This window comes from Haliotis asinina, chromosome 6 (genome assembly GCF_037392515.1).
Source record: "Haliotis asinina isolate JCU_RB_2024 chromosome 6, JCU_Hal_asi_v2, whole genome shotgun sequence".
Classification (NCBI taxonomy): domain Eukaryota; kingdom Metazoa; phylum Mollusca; class Gastropoda; order Lepetellida; family Haliotidae; genus Haliotis; species Haliotis asinina.
Window position 1 is genome coordinate 41782045 of NC_090285.1, and position 25514 is coordinate 41807558.

Genomic DNA, 25514 nt, shown 5'->3' on the forward strand with positions numbered 1-25514 from the left:
TTTCTACCCTGTAGATTCTAGTCTGCATGAGATAGTTTCCATGGTTACATGACAGTTGAATAAATGTTGCCCAAAACAGTAACAGATAATCCTAAGAAAACATAAGTCTTTCTTTATATATAAGCACCTTGCATTTCCCCTATTCTCATTGGTTCATCTTGTTTTCGTCATGTATACCTAATTGAGATATTACAAAAATATTGCAACAATCCCCATATCATATCATGCTGAAAATGTTATGCTGATGTATGACAGGATTTATGGCATACTATATACAAACCTTGAACCATCTATTGCAGCCACTCGTATGAACTGAAAGAAGCTCAACACCAGTAAAGTCTTTATGTCCTTAGTGTGTGGACTGAATGATAATTACATGTCATACAGTTCTCTTTCATCATTTGCTTTCATGTTTCAGGGCACCAGTGCAGAGCAGGACAACCGTTTTGCAGACAAAAAGAAAAAATTGATGAAATCCATGAAATTTGCAGAATCCTTGGAGAAAAAGGTGAGAAGGGAGGTAAATGGTAAACATGATAGCAAACTTACATATAATATCCAGAATCATAAAGAATGACAGTGCATTGTATCTATTTATGATCTTTAATTAACATATTTTACTACCAGAGTTCCTGCTGAAACAAGATGTACATTTAGAGGTAATTCATGCCGAAAGCTAAACTCTGTTGATATAATTTAAATTGTTACAAGGACATCATTTTAATAGAGGAAATATCTGGGGTTAATGTAAGTGAAAGACATTTGCTTGACACTAGGGTTATTTGTGTCTATTGACATGTTTCATTGCATTTAGCATGTAAAGTCTCCATATGGCAAATATGATACAGACATTTTACTGATTTGTCAGAAAATGAACATTACTAGAATTACCCATATGTTGTTCCATTTATTTCTGTAGGTGGACATGACGAAGGTGAATGTGGACACACTGAAGCCATGGATTGCCAAACGAATCACTGAACTTCTAGGCTTAGAAGATGACGTTATCGTTGAATTTGTATATAATCAGTTGGAAGAAAGGGTGAGAGGTGTTTTTGTTTTGGTTATTTTCATCCCATCCAACATGCCATATACTGCATGATTATGTTCTTTTTTGTCTAGGAATACTTTGAACATGAATATATATGATAGGAATTGAATCAGTGATAATCCATATCTAACCGCAACCCATATAGTTATCATAATCAGGGCACACAATGCCTAGAAACAGTCCTTATATTTCTTTGTCAAATTCCCATCAGTTTTGAACTTAAGAGTACATTGTGTATTATTGTTATTATTATTTTATCCAAGCTAAACAAGAAAACATATGTACAAATTGTATATGTTGTTGTACATAGTTGTGTAGACGAAAGAGTTGTGCGATTTACTTACTCTTGACTGTTTCCTTCCGCTATTAGAGAAGATCATAATTTCTCGTCAGCGAGCTATCAGTGACAAGCCAAGAGATGATCTTGCAGGGTACAGTTATTCCATAGCTTTACATAGTTATCAGGACCAACCAAAATACCCTTGATCCTCGCGATGATGCTCCATCGCAAAGGTGGCTCTTGCACAACAGGGTTTGTATTTTATTTCTGTCAAAGTTTTCAAAAGTCTTTCTACATGTACTCGTTTGTCTCTCTGTAATCCCTTGATATTGAACTTCCCTATCCACAGTCAAAGGTAGTCAAGTTTACAAAGTCATCTAAAAATTCATGGAAGTTTGACATATATCTTCAAATCTCAGCTTATTGTAAATATCATTTATCGTGTCCACAGTAAATCCAATTTCAAAATACATAATTTTCCATGAGTATTTATTCAGGCATGTAAGAACTGTTCTCATGTTGATTTCTTCTAGGCAGCCATCTTGGAGTGCGGATCACCATCATTCGGATCTGCTACTGTTGACAGCCAACTTAAAATTTAACATTGTCAAGTATTGTACTGGGAAAGCCAATAGTGTCACAATACCATCGTTTGGAAAGTGGAAGATGTTGTGTGGTTGCTTGTTAGTAATGCATGACAATAAATTAATAATGTACATGATCTTTGGAAGCAAAGAAGTCTCTCATAGCAAGGTGGACAGTATCTCAAACCCATCTCATTTAGGATATAAAGTTGATGAAATGTAATTTTAGAAATAGAACTATGAATCATTTGTTGGAGGATGTAAAACATCAGAACCTTATTCATCTACTACAAGTGTCAAGATGTTTGGCATAGTTTTGGTTAAATAAGGTTCTGGTAGAAGAAAAGATATGTTTTCAGAAGTGAAAATTGCAGGCTACATTGTGGCCTGCAAGTTAAATAATCTTTTTTTTTTATTTCAAGTAATGGACCTTTCTTATGACAAGTAGTCATGCGAGTAGGAATACTATAACCTCAACATGTTTAATTGTAGTTGTAGGTGAGATGTACAAAGTATTGGAATAAAAGCTACACTTAGTATGATGTAATCACTTAATGTGTTTTAGTTGCATGTTATTCAGACATGACGTTTTTCAGAAACTTAATGTATTAAAATTACATTGACACATTCTTCCAAGGAATGAGTATGGGTTTTAGATATAAGCATTATTTCTCTGGCATACACAAAACCAGTTGCTTACGTAGTGTCAGTATACAAGGGTCCCAGTATGCTAGAGGTAGAGTTATGGAAAGACAGTTATTTATGCAAGTGTTCTTCCCACCATGTATCTGCAGATGCCAGACCCAAGGGAGATGCAGATCAACCTCACTGGCTTCCTCAACCCCAAGAATGCCCGTATCTTCATGTCAGAACTTTGGGACTTGCTCTGTAGTGCACAAGAGAATGTTGGTGGCATTCCCACTGCATTCCTTGAACAAAAGAAAGAAGAAATCAAGAGAAGACAGGTAATGTTGTACTTGTCATTTGTCTCATAATCACATGTTAATGTTGCCTTTCAGAGCATTTTCTCTTTCGTAATCACATTTGTCATGTGAAAATATGGAATAGAATTTGTTATCAGTGCCATATAGTTAGCACAAGAAGCGCCTAATGGAATCCAATAGTCAGGCTTGCTGACTTGGTTGAAATGTCAACGTCATGCAGTTGATCACTGGATTGTCTGGTTGATCATGTGATTATTTATAGACCATTGTCATATAGCTGGAATATTGCTTATTGAGCAAACATTATCAAGATACTGTTACCCCTCTGGAAGTTGTCTCATGATCCATGCTGAAATTTTAATTCAGTTTTACCAACTGGCTGTCATAATCAGGATAAATGTAGCTACTTTCTGCCATAACATTTGTCAGTTTTCCTTTCCCTTTTGCGCATTTGCTGGCTATACACATAAGAACTAACTATTAAGGTATAACACATGCCATGTTTGGAATTGCAATTCAGCAGCTCATGCTTGTAAAAGGGGACAAACAGGATTGGGTGCTGGTCAGACTCACAGATTTGGTTGACACATCATTGTACTCCAGTTGTGTAGATTGATGCTCATGATGTTGACCACTGGATTGTCTGGTCCACACAGTTATTTGCAGGCTGTCATATAGCTGACATATTGCTGAGTGTGGCAGTAAACAACATGCCAGCCAGCCAGCCAACCAGATTTTCTCAGTGAAGTACAGTGCCTAATTGTACAATGAGATCCTTTGATACTGTTGACTAATGCTCCAAATTTCCTTTTTGAACTTCCCATTTGAACTGTAACTGTTAAGCAATGAACCCAGTGACGACTTTATTGTTGATGGTTACTTTGTTGCCACCCTAGGCTGAGCAGGAACGAATCCAGACAAGTCTGAAGAAGCATGAGGAGCAGATCAAGGAGGCCTTGGCCAAAGAGAGAGAGAAGAGTGAGAAAAAGGACAGAGACAGCAGGTAGACTTGGCGAGGCTAGTGTGAAGGCTAGGTTATTCATGTCAGTTTACAAAATAATGTACCAATAATATGTCTCTGTTTCCTCTATCCCCTATCTCTCGAAGGGAGGGGGGCTTGGGGCAGGTTGTTGTTGATAGTAGCTAGTGGTTAAAGCACCCAATGCCGAAGACCCGGGTCCGAGGTTATAAACAAAATTTCGTGCTCAACTCAAGTTTATGCTCAAATTCGTGCTCATGCTCAAAATCGCGCTCAGCCGAGTTTCGTACTCAAGCAAAGGTTATAAAACATTTTGAGCACGTACTCAGCTGAGTACAACTCAAGCTCGGCTTGAGTATGCTCAATGTACTCTTTGTTTATGATACAAGCGGGAATTTGGAACTCTTCCGTCAGGAAAGGTAAGAAGAACGACTCGGATGTTGTCGTCTGCTCTGTTTACAATGGCAACCGAGGGTGTGCCCGATTTGAAAAAACGTGGGAAAGGATGGTCGGAGGCTGAGGAGGTTTGCCTCATACAAGAAGTACTCCAGAGAGAGAGAACTCTCTTTGGAGACATCAAAGGATGTGGAGCAAAGTCCATCCATCGACAGCGTAGCGATGGGTGGCAAGAAGTCACGAACACCTTAAACGCGTAAGTTGTTCATCATCTTTCCATATTCAGGCTCTGCACATTAACTATTCCTCCCAGAAATATCACCACATCACTGATTCACTAGCTACCATGTTATCACAACAACCAGTCTCTTGAAGCAAATACCAAAGAATCTGTTCGGGAAAATTCAAGACATATTTTGCAAACAAGGAATAATTTCTGCGCGTCGTTCATAATTAATGGCTGCGAGTTGGAGGTGGGTGGTTATGCTGAAATAAGCATTTACCATTTGAATGAATTCCCAACCTCCAACCCCCGACACAAATCTTCTGCATGCCATGTACAAAACAGTCAACCTCCCACACACACGCCCCATGCAATGTTCATCACACACCACCTCAGTCCTGATATTGTGAACGGTCCCTTATTTTTCAAGCTCTTGGCATTATTTAACTGCATCAGCTGTTCAAAGCAGTGCCTGTATTTACTGTAAATATCGATGGGTAATTAACCCTCCTCCCCAAGAAAATGCATAATTACACCGTATCTATACGTGGGGTTTCCCCAAGTCTAAACTTACATAAATCACTTCATTGGTGCGTTTAGCGTCAGTGCCATTTTGATTGGCCAGTGTACTGGGTCAGGGGTCGTGGACATGTCACAAATAAAAACAATTACGCGGAAATCGGCTACAAGTTTTAGCTGTGCGGGGGCTCTGGTCTTGAATGAAAAAAACATCTCGAATGGAAAAAAAACATACCACACCACCACCACTTTAACGAAAATAAGCACATATCTTCATAAAGAACTAATTGAAATAAAATAAGTAATAATAAGAATGACTAAATATGTAAAGAGGACATGAGGTATTCAAATGATCGTTTGTTAATTTGTGACATATTTTACAAATGTTTTCTTATATTATGAGCCTTTATTTGTATAATTTCAGTAGACACATCAATGCCAAAAGAGAGACAGTGGAGGTCAAGAAGAAGTACTTCAATTTGAAGCAAAGAGGTACTGTTTCATATCTGATTGAAATTGCTGTAGGTGTGGTTTTCATCCATGACTGTTCATTGGGCAGTTGTTAATTAACTACTGAAAGTAACTGTTACTATCTTCATAACACATGAACACATGCCAATTTCAATGGTCATTATTTATGATTCAGATATATTCCAAATACTAATATGTGTAACAATAACTGAATTTAAACTGCAATTTGTTTATTACAGCTAAGGCAAGGATAGATGGCCTCAAGAGGTCAATGTCCGTAACTGGTGGAGGGCCTCCACCACCAACACTAACAAGTGCAGATGAGGCCCTCTCCCAGTCACTGGAAGGGAGGCCAGGCATTCATGGCCTGGATCATGGCATTGACACTGATGGTATGTTGTTAGGTAGTAGGTTTTTTCTTCAGATTTTTAAAGATTGATATGAACTTTGTGCAAATATTCTGATAATCCTGATGCATGTGGTGGCACTTAAAATTTTGACATTATGAAATAAGATAAAAGTTGCGGACACTATCTTCATGGACATATCAAGTACTTACTATCAGACACAGCCTGCTGTGTATGTGATCATAGTAAAGAAAACATTGTTTGTGCTTTACATCAGTGCCAAAGTATTTAGGAAACGATTAATGTGTGTCAAAGAATAAACTTGAAGAAAATTATTCATTCATAGCATTCAAATGTGCTGACTTGAAGCAATTTAAAATATGTTAAAAATAATTTTTGCTTTTCTTTTCTCAGATGCCCATGCCACTGGTGAGGAAACTGGCACTGCAGTACAAGGTAAACCAAACATTTTTTGTCTCTGTGTACTATTTACATGTAAAAGTATATACATCTCATGCACAACATCAAACATCTGTCTCCCTTAACACAGAATTTTCATTACCACGATACATTAAGTCTTCATTGTGTTCAACTGAAAACATTATCAATTACCTGTGTTGTTAAATTATTAATTCCTTTAATTTGAAAAAAAAACATATATCAGTGTTCGGATAAAATATGAATTTCTTTTAAATTATTGAAATAAAAAATTATGATTCCATCTTTTACAGGCCTAGTAGGTGAAGAAACACAAGATGAAAGGGCAGTGCCACAGCAGGAAAGCAATTCAGATGGTACATTTGAAATAGTTTACTTATGTATGTAAAACAACAATCAAAGAAGTAATCTGCATATTTCATTATTGTCACAGTTGTAATGTGGTTACCATAATACTAGTACAATACTACCAAAATGTAAAATATTTGCACAGAATATCATCCAAAGTTGTCACCCAAACAGAAGATAAGTTGGACCATTGTTTGAAGAACAACTGTACACTACCATGTCAAATACATCTGTCCTTATGCTTACAGAGATAAAGAAAAGCCGGAAGCAAAGATGCGATCAAGCTGAGGCTACGTATGAAAATACCATTGAGGACACCAAGAGGATCAAACTTGAACAAAGAAAGCTCGAACTTGAAATTCAAATGTTAGAAAAAAATCAAAAGAAATTAGATTCAGAAATTCAGTTGCTCCATGTCAAATCAGTTTATTATCAACTAAAGATGAATGCAGAATTTGGAGTTTCGTTGGAACATTGTGATACTGAAGAATAAATAACATCCAAATGCACTCAAGTTTTATTAAGTAGATGGTTCTGAAATAGGAAAGTAAGAACTACTTTGTATAAAAGATGTAAGTTGTAGTATGTCGTTAGCAGAAAAATGACTTGAAACCGTATTTGCACCTGTCTCCAGGTTAAGATGGCATTGCTTCAGAATTCACAAGGTCTGTTTCTTCTCATTATCATATCTGTGTATTCCAAATTTAGTGCATATGATAAGACAAACACACTTTCTTCAGGTTATATCTCTTGCCAGATTGGCACTTATCAGTGCTGAATTTTAAGTGCACAGATATTCTTCAACTTCATTTATCAATTAATTAAGACTATGGAAGTGATCAGAGTGTACTGTTTTAGGCATGTGTTATGATATGGGTCTTGGTCCAAGTGAGGGTACCAGTGAAATCCCTTATCTAACTGGTGTGCTGGTTTGCTTGGAGGAATTAACTCAGCAAAGAGTCTGAAGTCACAAGAAGGCAATTACAATTTTATTTACAAGAGATAGAGTAACAAGGGTGGCCACAGAGAGTCCGTACAACCCTCTGGGCTGGGGCTAGAGCTGACCTGTGTTGAGAGTCTAAACCCTACTGATGGACAAATGAAGGTGGAGACTATTTAACTATAATTGAAACAATACAAAGATTATGATTTGCTGACTGATACAAAAATGTGTGTAACCTACAATAGGCAATGAAATACAGAATAAACAAACTGGGGTGTGTCCTACCATAACAACTTCAATGACCAGCTTGATTACTTACTCTGGGCTGGATCTTTAACGACCCTTAACTGGTGTTAGCATAATGACCTTAACTGGTGTCAGCATAATGTTATTTTATTGTAGGTGATGGCATCTTTACCTCATCAAAGCAATTTATTAACCTGTCTAGTGAATTGTTTGTCTTACATTGAGTTCTGATTACTTCAGGCTAGGATTTTAACTTCAGAACATCTGTAAAATCGTGTGGTCATGACTTACACATTTTTCAACAGAATGCCTGTGAAATAAGTTTTACTGCTTTTGACAGGAGTCTTGTCTAAGCTATTACTGATACATGATGAAACTAATATTCCATACTTTCCTAATATTTGAATACTAATGTATTGCTTGTACTGGTTACAAGTAAATATGGATTTTGGTATGAATTATCATTTCATGATACATGTATTTGCTCATATACTTGTGTAACGTTTCCACTCTTGCTTAATCTACAGTACAGATTAAACAAACATTAGGTGCTTTGGAAAAGATTTGTTCTGTAACTGGTATGAATGTCAATACCCATAAGACTGAAACTATGGGATTTTTTTCTCAAAATGATGGGTTACTGCAAAGATTTCAGTAATGGTAAACACTGGCTGAACTGTGTAAGTCACTGCTTTGTATGAGTAGACTGGCAAATGAAGCACTTGGGTCCATGTATGACAATGAAACGGATTTGACGGTATGTCTTCTTGTGATTTATCTAGTATTCTTAATTGTATTGTTCCTATGTTAACTAACAAGTCTGGGTTATGCACATGTACGTACTGGTTGTGTGGGGATAGGGGATTGTGTAGGAATCCCACTTATGCCTGTATATATCACTACAATTGTTCAATATTGTTGCTGACTTTTTCATACATATCACTAAAGACTACCTTTCCAGTGTTATGACATATTGTCCATTTTGTGTATTTAATAAGATTTTGTAAAATGAATTAGGAATTTCACAGGGTTGCCACTTACACCGATGCATCAACACTTTTTCTAATAAGATACAATTGTTGATACAATGAAAACTGTATCGATATTTAGTGTTCAAACTACTGATTTGAATATATTTATGTATCATTCACATTTTGCAGTTGTAAAATGTTTTTTAATGTTTCAACTGATCATTATGATGCACAAAGATGGATGATTACAACTGTTCAGTCTTTGATAATCAAACATGTCCATATGTTCATGGACAATTATAAAATATGAAATAGTAACATTGAAATTTTAACAACATTTATAGAATAATGCAGCGAAAAATGATATCGTGATACATATCAAACCTTCACATGGGTATTGTGATACATCTTGATTCATGAAACTTCTGTATCATGACATCAGCAGAATTTGATATTGAGGATGAATATCCTAAAATGCTTATATTTCATAGGTACAGTTCAGTGGAAAAACTTACCATCAGAAATTCTACACAGAATGATTGTCAATGTGGATAATACTTTGTGCATTTGAAATCAGCAACAAGTAATAATGTTATGTACATTGCCTCTCAGTATCTGAGGAAATCTCAGTGATTAAAAAAAATACTATCTTAGTCTGAGCCAGTGGTCTGAAATAAATCTCTGTCAAAGGAATATTGTTATACAATGTCAGTTTTATCCATGTTTTTCAGGGTGACAATCATTAATGCAGTGTATTACTGCTATGAGTGTAATTGGTATAAACTAATGGTACTTATGATTAATGACTGAAAAATGTCCGAATAATGTGATGTCTCACGTCACAACCATCATTTTGACCTGTATTCAATGGTACATAATTATCATTAACATTTGGTGTTGGAGGTACAGGATTGTCTTCATTATTAATTATATCTCCCCTTTCAATCCCAAGATTGTGTAACACAACACATGCTATAACATATTGCACAGCATTCCTTGGTGTGGCTCTAAGCTCATTATGCAGGCACTGAAATCGCCGTTTCAGAATGCCAAATGTCTGCTCAATAAGCACCCTTGTCCTGCACAAAGAGCCGTTGTATCTCTCCTCTGCTCGAGTGGTTGGGTTCAGCAAAGGTGTCAGGAGGAACCAACGACATGGGTAGCCTGAGTCCCCCAGTAGAAAGCCAGTGTACTGTCCTTAAACAAACAAATGAAAACCTATATGAGATGACAGCATAGTGTATTAATTAAATTTGTAGGTGTATGATTTGTGATATTTATTTCAGCAAAAAATAATTGCAATATTAATATTATGCTTGGTGCTGGAATGATACATTCATCTTCATTTAAATTGAAGACAATGTTTATGATAGAATACCCATTACAAGCAATAAATTAACACATTACTGCAATTATTCTACAATTTAACACAAAAATAACAGTACCATTAATCTTGATATTTTGGCAACCTAAAATATTTATGGGTTTCACGCTAGGTAACGTTTGAGAAAAATATGATACCATTTTCAAACATACGGCACAGTGTTGATGTCCGGAAGATGCGGCTATCGTGTACTGACCCGGGCCAGCTGGCATTACAACTGGTGATCTTAAAATTTGCATCGCAGCACATCTGTAGAAGAGAAGACAGAATTTAAAAAAACAACAACACAACAGCAACAAACAAAATTAACCCTTAATACAATGACAAAACAAAAACACATGTGACACCTACACCATCTTCGAACTAAACATTAACGGATTGTATTTGTTCATATCGATAGTTACCTGAACATTTAGAGAATGGTAACCTCTCCGGTTCACGAAGTCTCCCTCGTTAGCAGTAGGCCGCTGTATTCTTACGAAAGTCCCGTCGATGCACCCGACAACATTTGGAAAACCTGCAAGTACAAAACAATGGCATGGTCTCACACAGATAGCATATTTCATTTTCACGTGATAAAATAGTTTTCATTGACAACCAAAGCCCTCTGCTAAGGTAACACTTATCGCTAACATAAATTTCACGTACGTTAATGTTTCGATGTGTGACACGTCCTCGACCCCTCAACCAATACACTGGCCAATAGAAATGGCACTGACGCGTACTGCACCAATGAAATCATCTAGGTATTTTTATATTGGGGAAATCCCAATGTACGTACCTGCAATGTTGCGGAATGCCTCCTTTGCACGAACGGCATCCCTTCCAACTGGAAACTTGATGAAATTTCTGGAAAGCTGTGCTATTTTTAATGATACTGCCCGTATGCATCTGCCGGCAGTTGATCTGGAAATGTTGAGGCTATCCCCAACCAACAGATGCATAGCTCCAGTCGCCAAAAAGCGGAGACAGATGAGTAGCTGCAAAAGTGGTGGCAGTGAACAGTTCCGTGCTGTGTGCCTGGGTAAATTCAGTACACCGAGCAAATAAATGATCGTTCTCGGCCTAAAACGATATCTGTCGAAGACCTCGTCCTCTCCCATATCTTCGAGCGGATTCGAACGATCTCGAAAAACTCTCGGTACTCGCGATCTCCGCCGAGCCTGCCGAATCTGACGCAGGTGAGCTGCCATTGTTGACATCGATCTCAGCGTTGAGCACGGTCCTTAGCATACTTGAGATCATAAGGGTTTCATGCTCAAGTTGAGCACGAACACGTACTCAGATTTATTTATAACCTCCATTTACTGAGTCTGAGTTCTGAGTTGAGCACGAAACCGGATTTGAGCACGAGATCGTACTCAGGAAAGTTTTATAACCTCGGGGCCCGGTTTTAATTCCCCACATGGGTACAATGTATGAAGCTCATTTCTGATGCCCTGTTTTGATATTGCTGTAAGCAGTGTGAAACAATATCCAAAGTAAGATAGTGTTTTTACCTTGGTTGAGTTTTGTGTTTTGATTTCCAACCTATTCCAAGCCACAACTTTAAGAGAGCTCTGTTTGTCTGCTAACTTGTAGCTTTTCCTATTTTGAAGCTTTATTATCCTCCCAGGATGTAGGGATATGGTCGACACCTCGTCTGTCTGGCCGTCCGCCCATCCATCTGTCTGTAATCATTTTGTTTCCGGAGCATAACTTAAGAAAACGTTCAATATTTTTAGACCAAAATTGATAGATATAATAGGCTGTACCTATGGTTGTTCCTATGGCTATTTACAGATTTTTTGGCATTTTTAATTTATTTATTTATTTTTTTTTTTTTCATGGAACATTTTGGAGTTAGTGTAATGGTGTGGTGGGCTTCATTTCTGGAGCAGAACTCAAAAACCATTCAATATTTTTCTGCAAAACTTGGTATATATATCAATCAGAACCTGAAGTGGTGCCTTTAGCTATGTACAGGTATTTGTGATTTATTACTTTCTTCATTTCCATGGAAACGTTTCGGACTTTGTCTCAAAATGGAGGGATGGGCTTCGTTTCCGGAGTAGAACTCAAAAACTTCCTAATGTCTGTCTGCAAATATGTGAGATACCCTAAAGTGGTGCTTTTGGCTATTTACAGATTTTTGTAATTGATCATTTTCCCATTTTCCATGGAAGGGATTCGGACCTAGTCTAAAGAGGGAGAGATGGGCTTTGTTTGTTTGAAAACATCTTAGTATCTTTCAGCAAAACTTGCTTGATATGTGAGGCAGACCTTAAAGTGGTACCTTTTGCTATTTGCAGATTTTTGTGATTTATCATTTTTCCTGTTTCCACAAACAATTCTGACTTAATCTCAAAATGGTGGGATGGGCTTCATTTCTGGAGCATAACTCGAAAACTTTCAGCAAAACGTGTCAGATACATACGTAAGGCAGACCACATAGTGGTTTTCAAAGTTTTGACTTTTCTATTTCTTCCGTTTACCATGGAAACAATTCGGACTTAGTTTCAAAAGTGAGTAATTGGCTTCATTTCTGGAACTTGAAAACCATTTGATATCTTTCAACAGATTTTGGCAGATATATGAGACAATCTTGAAGTGGTGCCTTTTGGTGTTAACAGATATAAGGCATTTATATTTTTCATGCTTTCCATGGAAATGATTCAGACATAAAGTAACCTTCAGATGATTTGTCCTTTCAAATATGTGAGGGCCGGGGGTATGTGTCATCTTCTGATGACTCTTGTTCATTTTTTCATTCATTGACATGTGATTAGACTGCTCAGATTGGACGTATGAACCCAGACACCACTAGTGAATGTGATGAAGCCGATATCCATGGTTGAAATATCAACATTTTCTTTCAGACGAACCCGATCCAAATCTAGATCTCCCAGTGACAGGAAACGTAAATCTCGATCACCTGAAAAAAAGCGGAAGTCACGATCCCCTTCTGACAGGAAACGTAAATCAAGGTCGGAGACACCAAGGAAAGAATCTCCATCCTCCAAACGATCTCCATCACCAAAGAAAGAAGATCCTGACAGCGGTAAAACTGATGTCAAAACTGAAAATGGAACAACAGAAAAGAAAGATGTAGAGAAAAAGTGAGTGTCTTATCTTGCTCATAGAAATTACGAGAAATATGGAGAAAAAAGAACAAAACATGTAATTCACTGCATCCTAAAGCTATATCTATATCAGTTGTTCATTGGTCTAGTTTTTCCCTGATTATGGCCATAGGTCTGTTGGTGATAAATTGGTGATAAATGTTTCCCTTGAGCATTCCAACTCTTCTGTTGTGGCTTCTCAAACAGGTTAGTAGGTTGTGCATGGGTAACAGAGTGGTGTAGTTTTCTATGAAGAGTTATGTCCCTGCTAGGAATGGGGGCAGTCCAGTGGTTAAAGTGTTCGTTCAGCCCGCCGAAGACAAAGGTTCGACTTCCTAAGTGGGTACAATGTGTGAAGTCCATTTCTAGTGTAATATTGCTAGAAGTGATGTAAAAGCATGATCACCCACACAACTTACTGGGGTCAGCAGTTCATGGTGCTTTACTAACAGTTATGTCATAGATAATCTGTCACAAGATTAATCAAAGTGCGAACTCTTTTCATCTACATTGAAACACTGCTGTATAATTTTTATTATTCACCTTCCTCAAGCAAGGTTTAAACACTTTGTTATAGTATTTTTTAGAATCCTGTCCTTAAGTCACTTGAAATCTGCATGATATTTAAGTCTCCATTTCCTTACTTGTAATTTTTATTGAATTTTGTTATAGGGATGAAAATAAAGAAAATCAGCCTGAAAAGGCTGCATCACCCACCACTAAGACAGACAAAAAGAGTCGAGACAAATCCCGGTCAAAATCTCGCAGCCCTGATAGAAAGAAGAGACATCGCAGTAGAACTCCAGAGAGGAAACGGAAGAGGAGTAGGTCCAGGTGTGTTTCATCCCATGAATCTTTGCCATAGTTCATTTATGTCCGGAATATTTTTATAAACTTGTGTGGGACTCTGCAAGTTTATTTATGGTTGAAATTTTCAAATTGATAGATCAAGATCTCCCCGTAGAAGACGATCACCTAGACGCTATTCACCAAGACGATCTCCCCGACGTTCCCCTAGGCGTTCCCCTCGTCGCAGACGATCTCGATCGAGGTCCCGATCTCGGCATAGGCATAGTTCTCCCCGAAGAAGGGAACGTTCCCCACGTCATCGGAGGTCCAAGAGTCCCGTCACTAAGAGACCACCAAGGAGAAGGTACACAGCCTAGTGGTTGTTTTGATTAGTGTAAATCTTAGTGGAGTTAATAGAGTAGGTAGAGGTGACCCAGTACACCACAATTCACAGTGCAGAGGTGTCCCTGAGGCATTTCAGAAACCTTTCATTGTTGGTTTGAATGCTAGTTTGTCCCAGTTGAGTTTCGAGGTTTGTTAGCACCTTAAGTTATGCCATAAATATTTGCCATAAATATAAATAACTTCAGTTCTTTAGCAAAATGATGAAAACGAGATACTAAGACTGATGTGTTGCATAAATCAGACGCAGCCCTTCCTCCAGTTCAGACTCGGACAGCTCAGGAAGCTCTGATTCACGTACCCGTTCCAAGCAGAAGTCGAAAACAGGAAAGGTGATACTGCGTGTGCTTGATTTAACTTCATATGTCAACTTTGCTTTCCAGTATTAACCAATTGTCAGTAGACCATGTAGATACCATTCAAGGCTACTAAAGATTTGAAAAGACTAGTTTTTAGTCAGTTTAAGATTTTGTCTTTAAAACATGTTTAATAACCGATTTGTTTAGTAAGTGAAGCAGTTGACTATGATTCACGATATTTCAGAGGATAATTGCCTCTGACAAATTCATGATGCTAATAGATAAAGCAGCTTCATCAGTGCATGTAATAGTGTTGCAATGAAAGGAAATTTTAATGTTAATGTCAGGTGGATGTAACCAAGTGATACAACTCAAAACCAACAAAACCTTAAACCGATAAGGTTTTAAACTTTTGTTCAGAAACTGAGAAGAATCATTAATTTGCATGATATAGTCACTTGATACGCTGTTGCATTGTTTGTGCAAAAGTTGAATCTCGTTTAGGGCAGTGATGAGGAAGGAAATGATTCTGGTGGGAAGGTGGGCGTACAACAGCGGCGTCACTATCGCAAACACGACACAGAAGAGAACTCTGACTCTGACTCTTCATCTTCATCATCAGAGGATGAAAGAGGTACTCAGCTTGTTTCTGCCAAGTCTTTAATTTTTTTGTTCTTTTTTCAATGAAAATTTGTGTGTCGGAATGTTTCATTTTTATAGAACATTATACTTGTATTGCTGTGAATTCAGAGTAGTCTGTTTCAACTTTTTTGGGAACCATGGTCCAGCCAGGTTTTGTCTAGTACAGCTTAGTTCTCATTTTAAGATACATCCAGTACAAGTAAAATAACTTTCCTTTAATCAAAGGATCAGTCAGTTCCCAAACACATGTAACGTGATCAGTCAGTTCCCAAAAACTGTGCCTGGGCAGTATTTTTCAAAGCGTACCATGCATTAATTTACATGTTGCCTTTGCCCATTGTGAAAAATTGATCTCCCAAGTCAAGGATTGGTTTCTTCTCAAATATGCCTTTGATGTCCTGATATCGTGTGGATTTTGTGTCTAAAGAACTTGTATGAGTTCTAAGTTGTAGAGGGGTGATCAGGAATCCTACTGGTTAAAATATCCTCTTGTCACTCTAAAGGCCCAGATTCAATTCCCCACATAAGCACAATGGCTGAAGCCCATTTCTGGTGTCCCCAGCCATGATTTTGCTGGAATTTTCCTGAAAGCAGCATAACACCCAACTGACCCACACTTATTTGTAGTTACCATTTGAATATCTGTATCAGGATTAGTCTTCAACTGATGCTTGTTGTAAGAGGTGACTAACGCATTTGGTTGGTCAGGCTCACTGAGAAAATCAATGCTCATGATGTCAGTCACTTGATTATCTGGTCCAGCATAAGGAAGTTATACATCCATAGAATTCTCTACCTTGTTCATCACGCCAGTTTCTAAATGCCACTCAGAGAAGCTGCTTATTGCAGACCACCATCATGTTGCTGGAAAATTGACTGCTGCAGTAGACAATAAACAAATCTTACCTTTTCCAATCAATATTTTCAGATAAAGGGCGACAAAAGCGGAATATGAGGAGATCCAGCTCCCCACGAGCTCGGCGGCGTTCTCCCTTTAGACGGTCACCATCACCACGCAGATTTGGAGGCAGAAACAGGATGTCGCCTGTATTGAGACGAAGGTAATTAATATTATGCTACGAAAGTTTAGATAAGGGTTAGGGTTTGTTGTTTGACACTTGTAAATGCATCTAAGAATTACATCCATTCTGTTTGTGAAGATATGAAATACCAAGATTTATGCTTTTAAAAGTTAAGATTTACTGTTTGATTCCAAATGTCCACAATGTGTGGATCCATTTTCAGGTGTACCCTATGCTTGAACATTGCTAAAGACTTAAAACACACTCATTCAAAATGTGTAAGGACCACATGAGATAAATCATTTGTAAAATACAGTCCCATTTTTGTCTTAGATCTGGGTGGGTAATTGTTTTGTGTTCTTTTGGACATATGTTTTTGTTTTAAGTTGATTAGTTTCTACCCTATGAAGTTGTTGTGTTTATTATCACTCAAAGTATCATAAGTGGAAAATCCTCTAGTAGTGTTAGATTTGCTCCTCCTATTGATGACAGATAAGCAGATTTTCAAGGATTTGTTAATGAAAACAGCTCTGTTTATCCTTGTTACTAAACAAGCATCCTGAAGATGTATTGATTGGTCCGGAAGTAGTGTTGTGTGTTGTATCACTGTAAACATTATGAAGTATATATCCCAAATTGATCATGAATCAGTAGTAGTTGTTCTAATACTCTTTTTACAAAACGAAACTGAAATGATAAGCGTACTATGAAAATGTTTGCATCAACTGTTGCTTTCACATAATTGTCATTATTACCTGAATGTATGTTCCAATTCTGTAAATATTTGAGCAATTGCTCAAGCGCTTATGATGGAGCTGACACTATTACTGAGACCTTATCAGCCATCTCTAATGCCAGGCCCCTTTGTATTTCAGACCTCCACCTCCTCACTTCAGAAGGTGATATTTGATATCAAGCTGTGTCAATGTTGGCTACATATTGTCTCAGAATACTTAATCCACATTGATCTTACAATATCTAGCAATCTTGGCACAGTGGTTGTATATAGACAATATTCAGTACCAGTAGAAGAATTACAGTTTCCTTTTATTTACTTTTCATACCGTTTGAATGGCTGGTTGTGACTGACAGTGTGTGATGTTAATGTGCATGCACTGTGTATTAATCCTACAGGATGTGTGTGTGTGATCACTGATGTCCTTGACATCTGTCACGTCCATGATACTACTGCACAACAGCTACACACATCTTGCCATCCATGCTGTCTCCCCCTCACTTCCAGTCCATCTTCTCAGGGATGCAACTTAACCTGAAACCTGTGACATCCTGAATGACAGCACAAGGACGTCTACTTAAAGTTAAATACTTTAAAATCAATGAATCAATGAAGATCTGGGCTGGAACTGATCTTCAATAACCCATGTTTGTTATAAGAGGGGACGACTAACAGGATCGGGTGGTTGACACTTGTCATCGTATCTCAGTCGCATAGATTGATGCTCATGCTGTTGATCACTGGCTTGTGTGGTCCAGACACCAGTTACAAACTGCCACCATGTAGCTGGAATATTGCTGAGTGGTGTTAAACTAAACTCACTTTTCAGTGTATGTACCCTTATTATACAAACGGGTAGAAGGCCAGTTGCATCTCGGACCTTGCACACCCATACACATACACGTGCACACACACCTCATTTGTCAATTGTACCCACTTTAAACTTGACTACTTATATTGCCAAGATGATGCAGTATAGAACTTGATATGTTGAGACCAGAGTGATGGATTAGCATCTTAGTAGATGTATAGGGATGCATCCTACAAATATCACTTTGAGTTTCTGAAGTTTTCATGCCCTTGTTGGTCTGCTCTGACTGAACGGAAAGTCATCAGAACCCTAATCAAACTCTTCTGGAGGTGTGAGGGGTTCAACATCTATGTCTCCTCAAATGTTTGTTCATAAGCATTGGGTCTCACACTGTTTCTTTTTTTACTTTTTTTTTACGGCAGCTTTTTTTTTGTCCCTTGACTTTCCCAATTTTGAATTGTCTTTGTTTCAATGCTGTTTTTAGTTACATATTAATTCATGAATTCCAGTGTATGTATGTGTTCCTATGTCATTATGTCATTGAATGTATGTACTTTTATTTCATTTTATGTATGTGCTCTTATCAGTTTACATGTGTGCTTTGTCACTGTAGATGTGTGTAATATCTTAGGAAAAAGTTACTCTGATGGGGCATTGAGAAATGTCTTAGTTTACTGGGCCCACTTGCACAAAACAATCTTAGAGCTGCAGTTATTGTAAATCCTTAAGATTGCAATCTTAGGCTTCAGCTACAATCGCCATCCACTTGCACAAAGCGATTGCAAACTTACTATTGGTTGGAAACACTTGCAATTGGTTGGAACCAGTTGTATGGAGCTAAGATCATTGTAGTCCGTAGCAAAATGGCGTACAAGTTGGTGTAAGTTTCACACAAATAATTAGCTTTACGTTTGGAGATTGCTTTTATATTTCACAAAAAAATGTATGATTCACCTCAACACTTCAACAACACAGACAATGCAAAAAAGAGAATGTTGGAAAAAGTATGAACACCATGTTTTTTTGGTAATCAAGAAAGGATGCCTTTTTGGTAATCAAGGAAAGGATAGTAATGAAATGTGTCTGCATACAATTAGCAGTGGCCATGACCTTTTCAATAACTCGAGGGCAGTGTTTTTTACGAAAGATGGGAGTGGTTTCCCTTTGCATGTTATCCCATTGCCATAAAATATGCTATGCCCAAATACAATGGATGGTAGGTTGTGACGTCACAGATCTCCACATATATTTCTTTTACATCATGTTTGTGTCACTAATTTTGTCTTAGTTTATCATTAAAATAATCTACAGTTGGATAACATACAAAATTATGTTTGTTTCTTATTCTAAAATCTATAATTGATAGGAAAACAGGAAAATACACTTGCTGAGGCATGTGAAATTTACATAAAAAGTTCTTTTAACTGAAAGACAAAAATATTTAATGAAATGTACATAGTGTGGATAAGTATTTAACAACGCATACAACATACACATAATAATATTGTTTTTATATAACCCTGTCATGCATTTTCCTACAGTCATGTCACCCTTTCATATCCAAACAAATCTAATGCTTGTGGAATATATTTGGGATTTTACTCCACATAACACTGAGCAGATACCAAACTATGTTTCATTGACTGCCATTGAGAAATCATACATTTAGGTGTTATATCATAAGGAAATTTTGGTAATGTGTTGTTTTTTAATTTCCATGATTATTAGGTCAATAACTCAAGACCCAAATTTGTTATGTATTTGTTTGTATTTCAATATTTTCATAAAACATGATATTTCTGTGGTTGCAGTATCACGTTCTTAATTCCTAAATAAAATTAGAACATAAAAAAATTAGAGAATAACTCAAGAGGTACGAGTGAGAACATGTACATATGTTTTCTTCCACGTTATCATTTCAGTTAAATGCGATTAAGGAAGGTATGTCAGTTGTGTGTAGTAACCAGTTCCATGTTTTACTTGCACAGCATGCTATGCAGACAACTGTAGACAGGAGTCAAGTTTAAGAAATTTCTACCTCCTACATTGAAGAGTTTGATCTTAGTTAAGATCTTTGTGCAAGTGGATTAGGACAATTGTATGGTGGTTGTAAAGTTGGTTGTAGGGGCCTAAGATTGATTGTAACTAAGAGTGCTCTGTGCAAGCGGGCCCTGGAAAGAAAACACTCCCAGTGATTTGCCATGTAACTGGTCTTGAAGTCCTTTGTACCTTAGTATAACTATGAGGAAGCAATGGTTAATGTCTAGGTCTGAAATAAGTAGTTGTGTTGGTTATGGGCCATGTCATAATCATTCAGGGGTAGTGCCTGTGGGACATCCATGCAGGCTAAGAGCTCTTTGTCCTAAATTGATAGGAAATAGTTGGTCTGGTAGATTTACAGTAGTGTGAATGGTCGGAAATAAATTACTCTAGCAGACAGCAAACAGCACATGTGATATTGTCAGGGATGCAGGCAGATTGCAGGTTGACAACAGAGATGTGAACAGTTACATAAAGAATTCGACCGGTTTTTAAATAAGAAACAGTGAAACGTTGAGTGATAGTTATTGTATCTTGTAGAGGTAGTTGGCAGGAACTTAAAGAGGGTTTCCTTCCCAACAAGTATAGGTTTTAACTGTATCACTTAGAGGTTGTTAGTTGGACATGGTCTTCCGTCTCTTCAAGTACAAGATAGCTATGCCCTTCACTCGTATTTCTGTAATGACAGAAGAAAGTTGCAGCTATATCTGACAGGTGGTTAGTTGGAATTTGTCTTCCTTCCCTGCAAGCAAAGAGTACCAGCTAGGCATTTCTGTAGTGGTGGTAGAACATCGTGACTATCTCATAGAGGTTGTTTGCTTGTAGCTAGTCATAGTTTCTATCCCTACAATTACTCAGTACATGTGTATCTGATTTCAAAATGTTGCTCCTGAAAAATAGTTGAGTTGGTCATCTTTGAGTTGCTATTTGTGTAATTGCTTCTCTGTGTGTGTGTGTGTCTGTGTGCAGTAAATGTTTTTCGTTTTTGTTTTGTTTTTGTTTTTTGTATTGTTATGTATTTTTGTTATGCTTTGTGTCTGAAAGGTACTGTGAAGTGTGACATGTTATGGTTATGTATTGTTTGTTTTCTGTTTCAGACCTTCTCCCCCAAGATACCGTTCACCACCAAGGAGGTAGGTTGTAGTTACAGATTTAGTTTACTATACTAAGACAACAGCTTCGTTATATTGCATACCAGCATGCAGTTCACAGTATTCTGCATTGCTGATTACCAGACCAGGTGGTCAATAAGGATGTGACTGAAGAGTACATAAGAATAAGGTTCCTGTTCTTAAAAGCTCAACAAGCATTAAAGGATGATTTGTCTACATGAATTGAATCACAATTATTACTGACACTAACTCGCTCATTGACACTAATGGAACATTATCTTCTAATAACAACTCTTGTGTTGGTCTTCCTCAGCATCCATATTATTGTATGACACACCATTACAACATAGCATGTTTTTGTTTTCAGAAGTCCTCCCAGACACAGGATCAGTCCCAGGGGCAGAGCAGGAGGGTATGACAGTAGGTTTAAGTCGCGTTCCCGATCCCGATCACCACCTCCTATGAGGCGAAGACGTAGCTCATCATCTCCTGTCCAAAGACGAACCCGACCTAGTCCATCACCCCCTCCACAGATGAGGAGAGGATCACCAAGAAGACGGCCCATATCCCGGTCTCCCTCACCTGCCAGGCAGAGAGCTATGCAAAGAAGAAGACCACCATCATCATCATCAGACTCTGATTCATCCCCTCATCCAGTGAAGAGACAGTCATCACCTCCTGCACGCAGACGCAAACCCTCGCCACCACCAAAAAAGAGGGATCCATCTACTTCATCATCAGGTTCCTCATCACCACCACCTAAACATAGAGATGAATTGACAGATCCATCACCAAGGAGAAAGCTTAAAGCCCCTGTTTCTAAATCTCCTGTTCATAGACGGAATACAAGAGAATCGCCAGTAAGAAGACGACAAATATCACAGTCATCCCCATCACCTCCAAGACGAAGACAAAACTCAACGTCATCTCCAAGAAGAAAACAGAAGGACACCTCAGAGAGTCCACCACCGCGCAGGCAGATTATGGTGACACAGAAGAGAACAAGGCGTGATAGCAACTCCTCGGCTTCCCCTTCACCACAGCGAGTTGCCAAAGAGAGTCGTAAACAGCCATCCAAGGTGAGAGGAGACAAGTTGTTGGATGATAGACCTCCAAGGAGAAAGTCTGTCAGTCCAGAGCCAAGATCAAGGAAGACAAAGAGAGCTCCATCTTACTCACCAGAACCACCAGTTCCAGGACTTACACCCCCTAGGGTGGACTCGGATGAGGAGGCCCCAGCAAGCGAGGACACATTCAGGAGGGTGATCACTATCAAGAAGGACAAGTCAGAGGCTGGTGATGCTCCTAGGAGAAGGGAACCTAGTTCAAGTCCAGCCCGGGCCAATGGCGAAACGCCCAAGAAGAAGGCAAAGATGGAGAAAGCAGCAGCAGCAGCATCACAAAGTGGTTCAGAGGTGAGCTGAATCAATGTGACAGCCTAAAAGACTTGAGTATTTATTGTACATGTTGTCTCTGTGTTATTTTTCCTGTTGGCTTTGTACCTTAGCAACATACACTAGCTTCATCCTATATAATTTTAAAATATACCCTACTCCTGTGACATTTTAATGGAAACTCACACAGTTTGACTGTTTTAAAAAATGTCAAAACATTATAGGGATGTCAACATTTAAGCAGAGCTTGCTCCACTTCGCTTTGTGTGCTTAGTGTCTACATGAATAAAACAATAAAAATTGTCAGCATGGATGCTTTTGGGAATATGATTTGATATTCTTGCCAAATTTAAGATTTTTCCTTTTCCGACTCGTGTTATGTGCTTATCTCCCTGTCCCTTGAAACGGTGTGTGGAGACGCGAGTCTCTTTTCTTCCTGAAGCAAACAAATTCACTCGTCCAGTTTTGCTCCTCCCTTTTCCCACCAAAATGTTCCATATGAACTAAACACTAGCATGCTCTTGCTGTGATATCTTAAGATGTATTTTTAAAAGAGTTGTTCCTGTATGTTGCAGAGCTCAGAGGGTGACCAGGTAGCCAAGAAGAAGAAAAAGAAGAAGGACAAGAAGCACAAAAAGCACAAGAAACATAAGAAACACAAGCATAAGAAGGAGGCCAAAGATGCTGCTGAGGTGAGGACAAGACCACTGAACATAGACATGCTACCAATGCAACATGTGCCTCTTCAAGTGCCTTTGTAAGCATTGATAGAATGCAACCTTGAACCCCATTTTCCTTTCGCATATTTTTATGGTATTTTCCTTTAATCTGGTTTGTTAATACCAGACACATATCAACCCACCGAACACTTGATCACCACCTTGACAATGTTTTATGTGCAGGGTTCAGACACTGGTGAGGGGGAGACTCTAGAAGAGCTAGAAAAGAAGCTGCGTGAGAAGGCTCTCATGTCCATGAAGATGAAAGTTGGTGCTGTGATGGAGGGGCATGATGTCTAACATCACTATTACCCTAAATCCAGTTAGCTGTTGCTCCACGTTCATTCAAAACAAACAGTGGGCATCCTGTTATTATTCCTTGGGACTTGGTCATAATAAAGATGTAATTGTACAGAGTAGTTTCAAATACAGTCCAATAAACTCTATGTTCCCTGTGAATTGCCAAAATTCCATTTTTCTAGCATTGAATGATGGTTTCATGTTTAGAGCTGATGGATGTTAATTGCTGCATGAAAGGTTGGCTGTTTTCATGGCAAGTTTGTAAGATCTTAACTGTAAATTCCTGAAATCTCTTGGATCAGTGATTTATAAATCCATTCCTTTTCTGTTGCCTTTCAAAGTATTTGTCCACTGAAGTGGGAAAACTTGTATGGTAGAAATGGAACTTTGGGATATGTACATTCTTTACTCCTTAATGTTTCATGATTCCACTTCATGTACTTTATGTACAAAGTGCATAACAATCTCCTTCTAAAGAATACTGTTCCATTGATTTCTAAGACTGAAGATAAGTTTATACACCACAGTTATTGAGCAATAAGGACTAGCCATGCTGCTGAGAATATATCACAGGTAACCACTCTTGTTCACCTACTTGCTTAAATAGTGATATTAATTTATACTTTTTCTCTGGTCATGTGATGCTGTTGGTGTGGCAAGAACAAATGTGTGAGATATTTTTAAATATGTTGGTCATTTTTGTCACTGGCTAACACCACCACCACCAGTTAAATTGAACAATATACTAGTTTACCAGTAATCATTTGACACATAGCTGTACTTAAAAAAAAAAAAAAAGCTTAAAATTACACTTCAACTTTAAAATCCTTCTATTCTGATAATGTTTGTTTTTGTTTCTTTTTTCTACTTCATTAGCATTTTACTCTGAGATGCAGGGTATGAACTGGAAGAAATTATCAATTGTCGATATTGAAAGGTAATTTCAGAGATTATTATATTGTATTCCTGTCCTGTGAATTTGCTATTGGCAGAATAGATCATGTTTTTGATATGGTATGACACAGAAACATGGTCTTGTCTTTCTCATCCGTAAGGTGCTTGTCAACATGGGTACGGTTATTCTGTAAATAGTTACTGAAATCACAGTAGTTGATCAGTATGTTACAAGTTATCCAACTCAATGCAATTGCAACAAAAGTATGGCATGTGAAATGCACAATAATTTTAAGTTGAACTGAGAAATTTTTCCATTTTGTTTTCTTGTGTGGGATGGAATGTCTGCAAGGGTTTTAATGTATTCTACAATACTGTGCTTTTTGGAGTATTTTTAGAAGATTCCTTTTGTTTTAATCAACATTTCACACTTCTGGTTTGAAAGGCCTTATAGTTAGAGCATTTCTCTTGCAAGGCTGATTTCATGTTCAGTGATGCATTGTCACTGGTACAATAAAGTCATGAAAATAATGTTTGTGCTGTGTTTTATCTTTATTCCCCTGATCTGAAAAGGTCATGGGTCATTTAGGAATTCTGTCCATGCAACCATTATTGTTCAAACAATAACTTGGTTGGATTGTTTTCACATTTGGGGACCACCACCGTTATGTAACAAAGAGAAAAAAGATGATCATGCTGTCAACCCCTACTCGCTGCCGTCTGTGTTAACTAGCTCAGGCACCTCCCAGCATTCCACATGCACAAAGAACATTCGGTGGCTGAAATTTGTTTTTCAAATCGGTGATATCTTGAGTTTCATTGTCAGTTTAGTTTTACGCTGCTTTTATCACAGCAGTGCAAGTTTAAGCCATTTCAAGACATCAGATAACAGCTGTCTTCAATGGCATAATCATTGGATCACTGATCACCTTTTTCTTTCATTTCTGAAATAGTTCTGAAGAAAAGTCGTGACGAGATGTTTTATTAATAATTGTTCAAATGTTTGATACAAGTAATGATAAATGAAGATAGTTAACTATGGTACGAAGCTTTCACTTTAGACAACCATAGGTTCAACACAAGAAGTGTAAGCATGCACCACAAGTCTTCTGTCAGGCCATTAGTACAC

General features: G+C 37.9%; 3 protein-coding genes across 7 annotated transcripts in view; 2 read left to right on the top strand and 1 right to left on the bottom strand.

Annotated features, from left to right (window-relative positions):
• LOC137286761 (serine/arginine repetitive matrix protein 1-like) overlaps positions 1 to 24916 on the top strand; it is a 30488-nt gene extending 5572 nt beyond the window's left edge. Inside the window, exons 2-17 of one of the 5 annotated variants that reach the window (XM_067818746.1) lie at positions 419 to 508; positions 920 to 1042; positions 1422 to 1583; positions 2710 to 2880; positions 3756 to 3862; positions 12983 to 13222; positions 13898 to 14059; positions 14172 to 14378; positions 14661 to 14748; positions 15220 to 15349; positions 16286 to 16418; positions 17255 to 17278; positions 21064 to 21099; positions 21446 to 22493; positions 23048 to 23164; positions 23375 to 24916. In XM_067818746.1, coding sequence (XP_067674847.1) covers positions 2710 to 2880; positions 3756 to 3862; positions 12983 to 13222; positions 13898 to 14059; positions 14172 to 14378; positions 14661 to 14748; positions 15220 to 15349; positions 16286 to 16418; positions 17255 to 17278; positions 21064 to 21099; positions 21446 to 22493; positions 23048 to 23164; positions 23375 to 23491 — 2580 coding nt within the window. In that variant the 5' untranslated portion in view covers positions 419 to 508; positions 920 to 1042; positions 1422 to 1583 and the 3' untranslated portion in view covers positions 23492 to 24916. Of the gene's footprint in view, positions 1 to 418; positions 509 to 919; positions 1043 to 1421; positions 2881 to 3755; positions 3863 to 12982; positions 13223 to 13897; positions 14060 to 14171; positions 14379 to 14660; positions 14749 to 15219; positions 15350 to 16285; positions 16419 to 17254; positions 17279 to 21063; positions 21100 to 21445; positions 22494 to 23047; positions 23165 to 23374 lie in introns of all 5 variants that reach the window. The other 4 variants (XM_067818743.1, XM_067818745.1, XM_067818744.1 and 1 more) reach the window with 4 other exon arrangements.
• On the top strand, positions 4300 to 9433 carry LOC137286765 (uncharacterized). Its single transcript, XM_067818756.1, has 6 exons — positions 4300 to 4490; positions 5401 to 5468; positions 5687 to 5839; positions 6209 to 6250; positions 6526 to 6588; positions 6829 to 9433. The coding sequence occupies exons 1-6, from the start codon at positions 4300 to 4302 to the stop codon at positions 7071 to 7073; spliced, it is 762 nt and encodes a 253-aa protein (XP_067674857.1). The 3' UTR covers positions 7074 to 9433.
• Positions 8922 to 11380, bottom strand: LOC137286764 (putative nuclease HARBI1). The gene is given in 4 exon segments (XM_067818755.1): positions 8922 to 9937; positions 10262 to 10373; positions 10529 to 10641; positions 10906 to 11380. Coding segments are annotated over 4 exon segments (1098 nt in total). The 3' UTR covers positions 8922 to 9539.
• Positions 24917 to 25514: the final 598 nt, after the last annotated feature.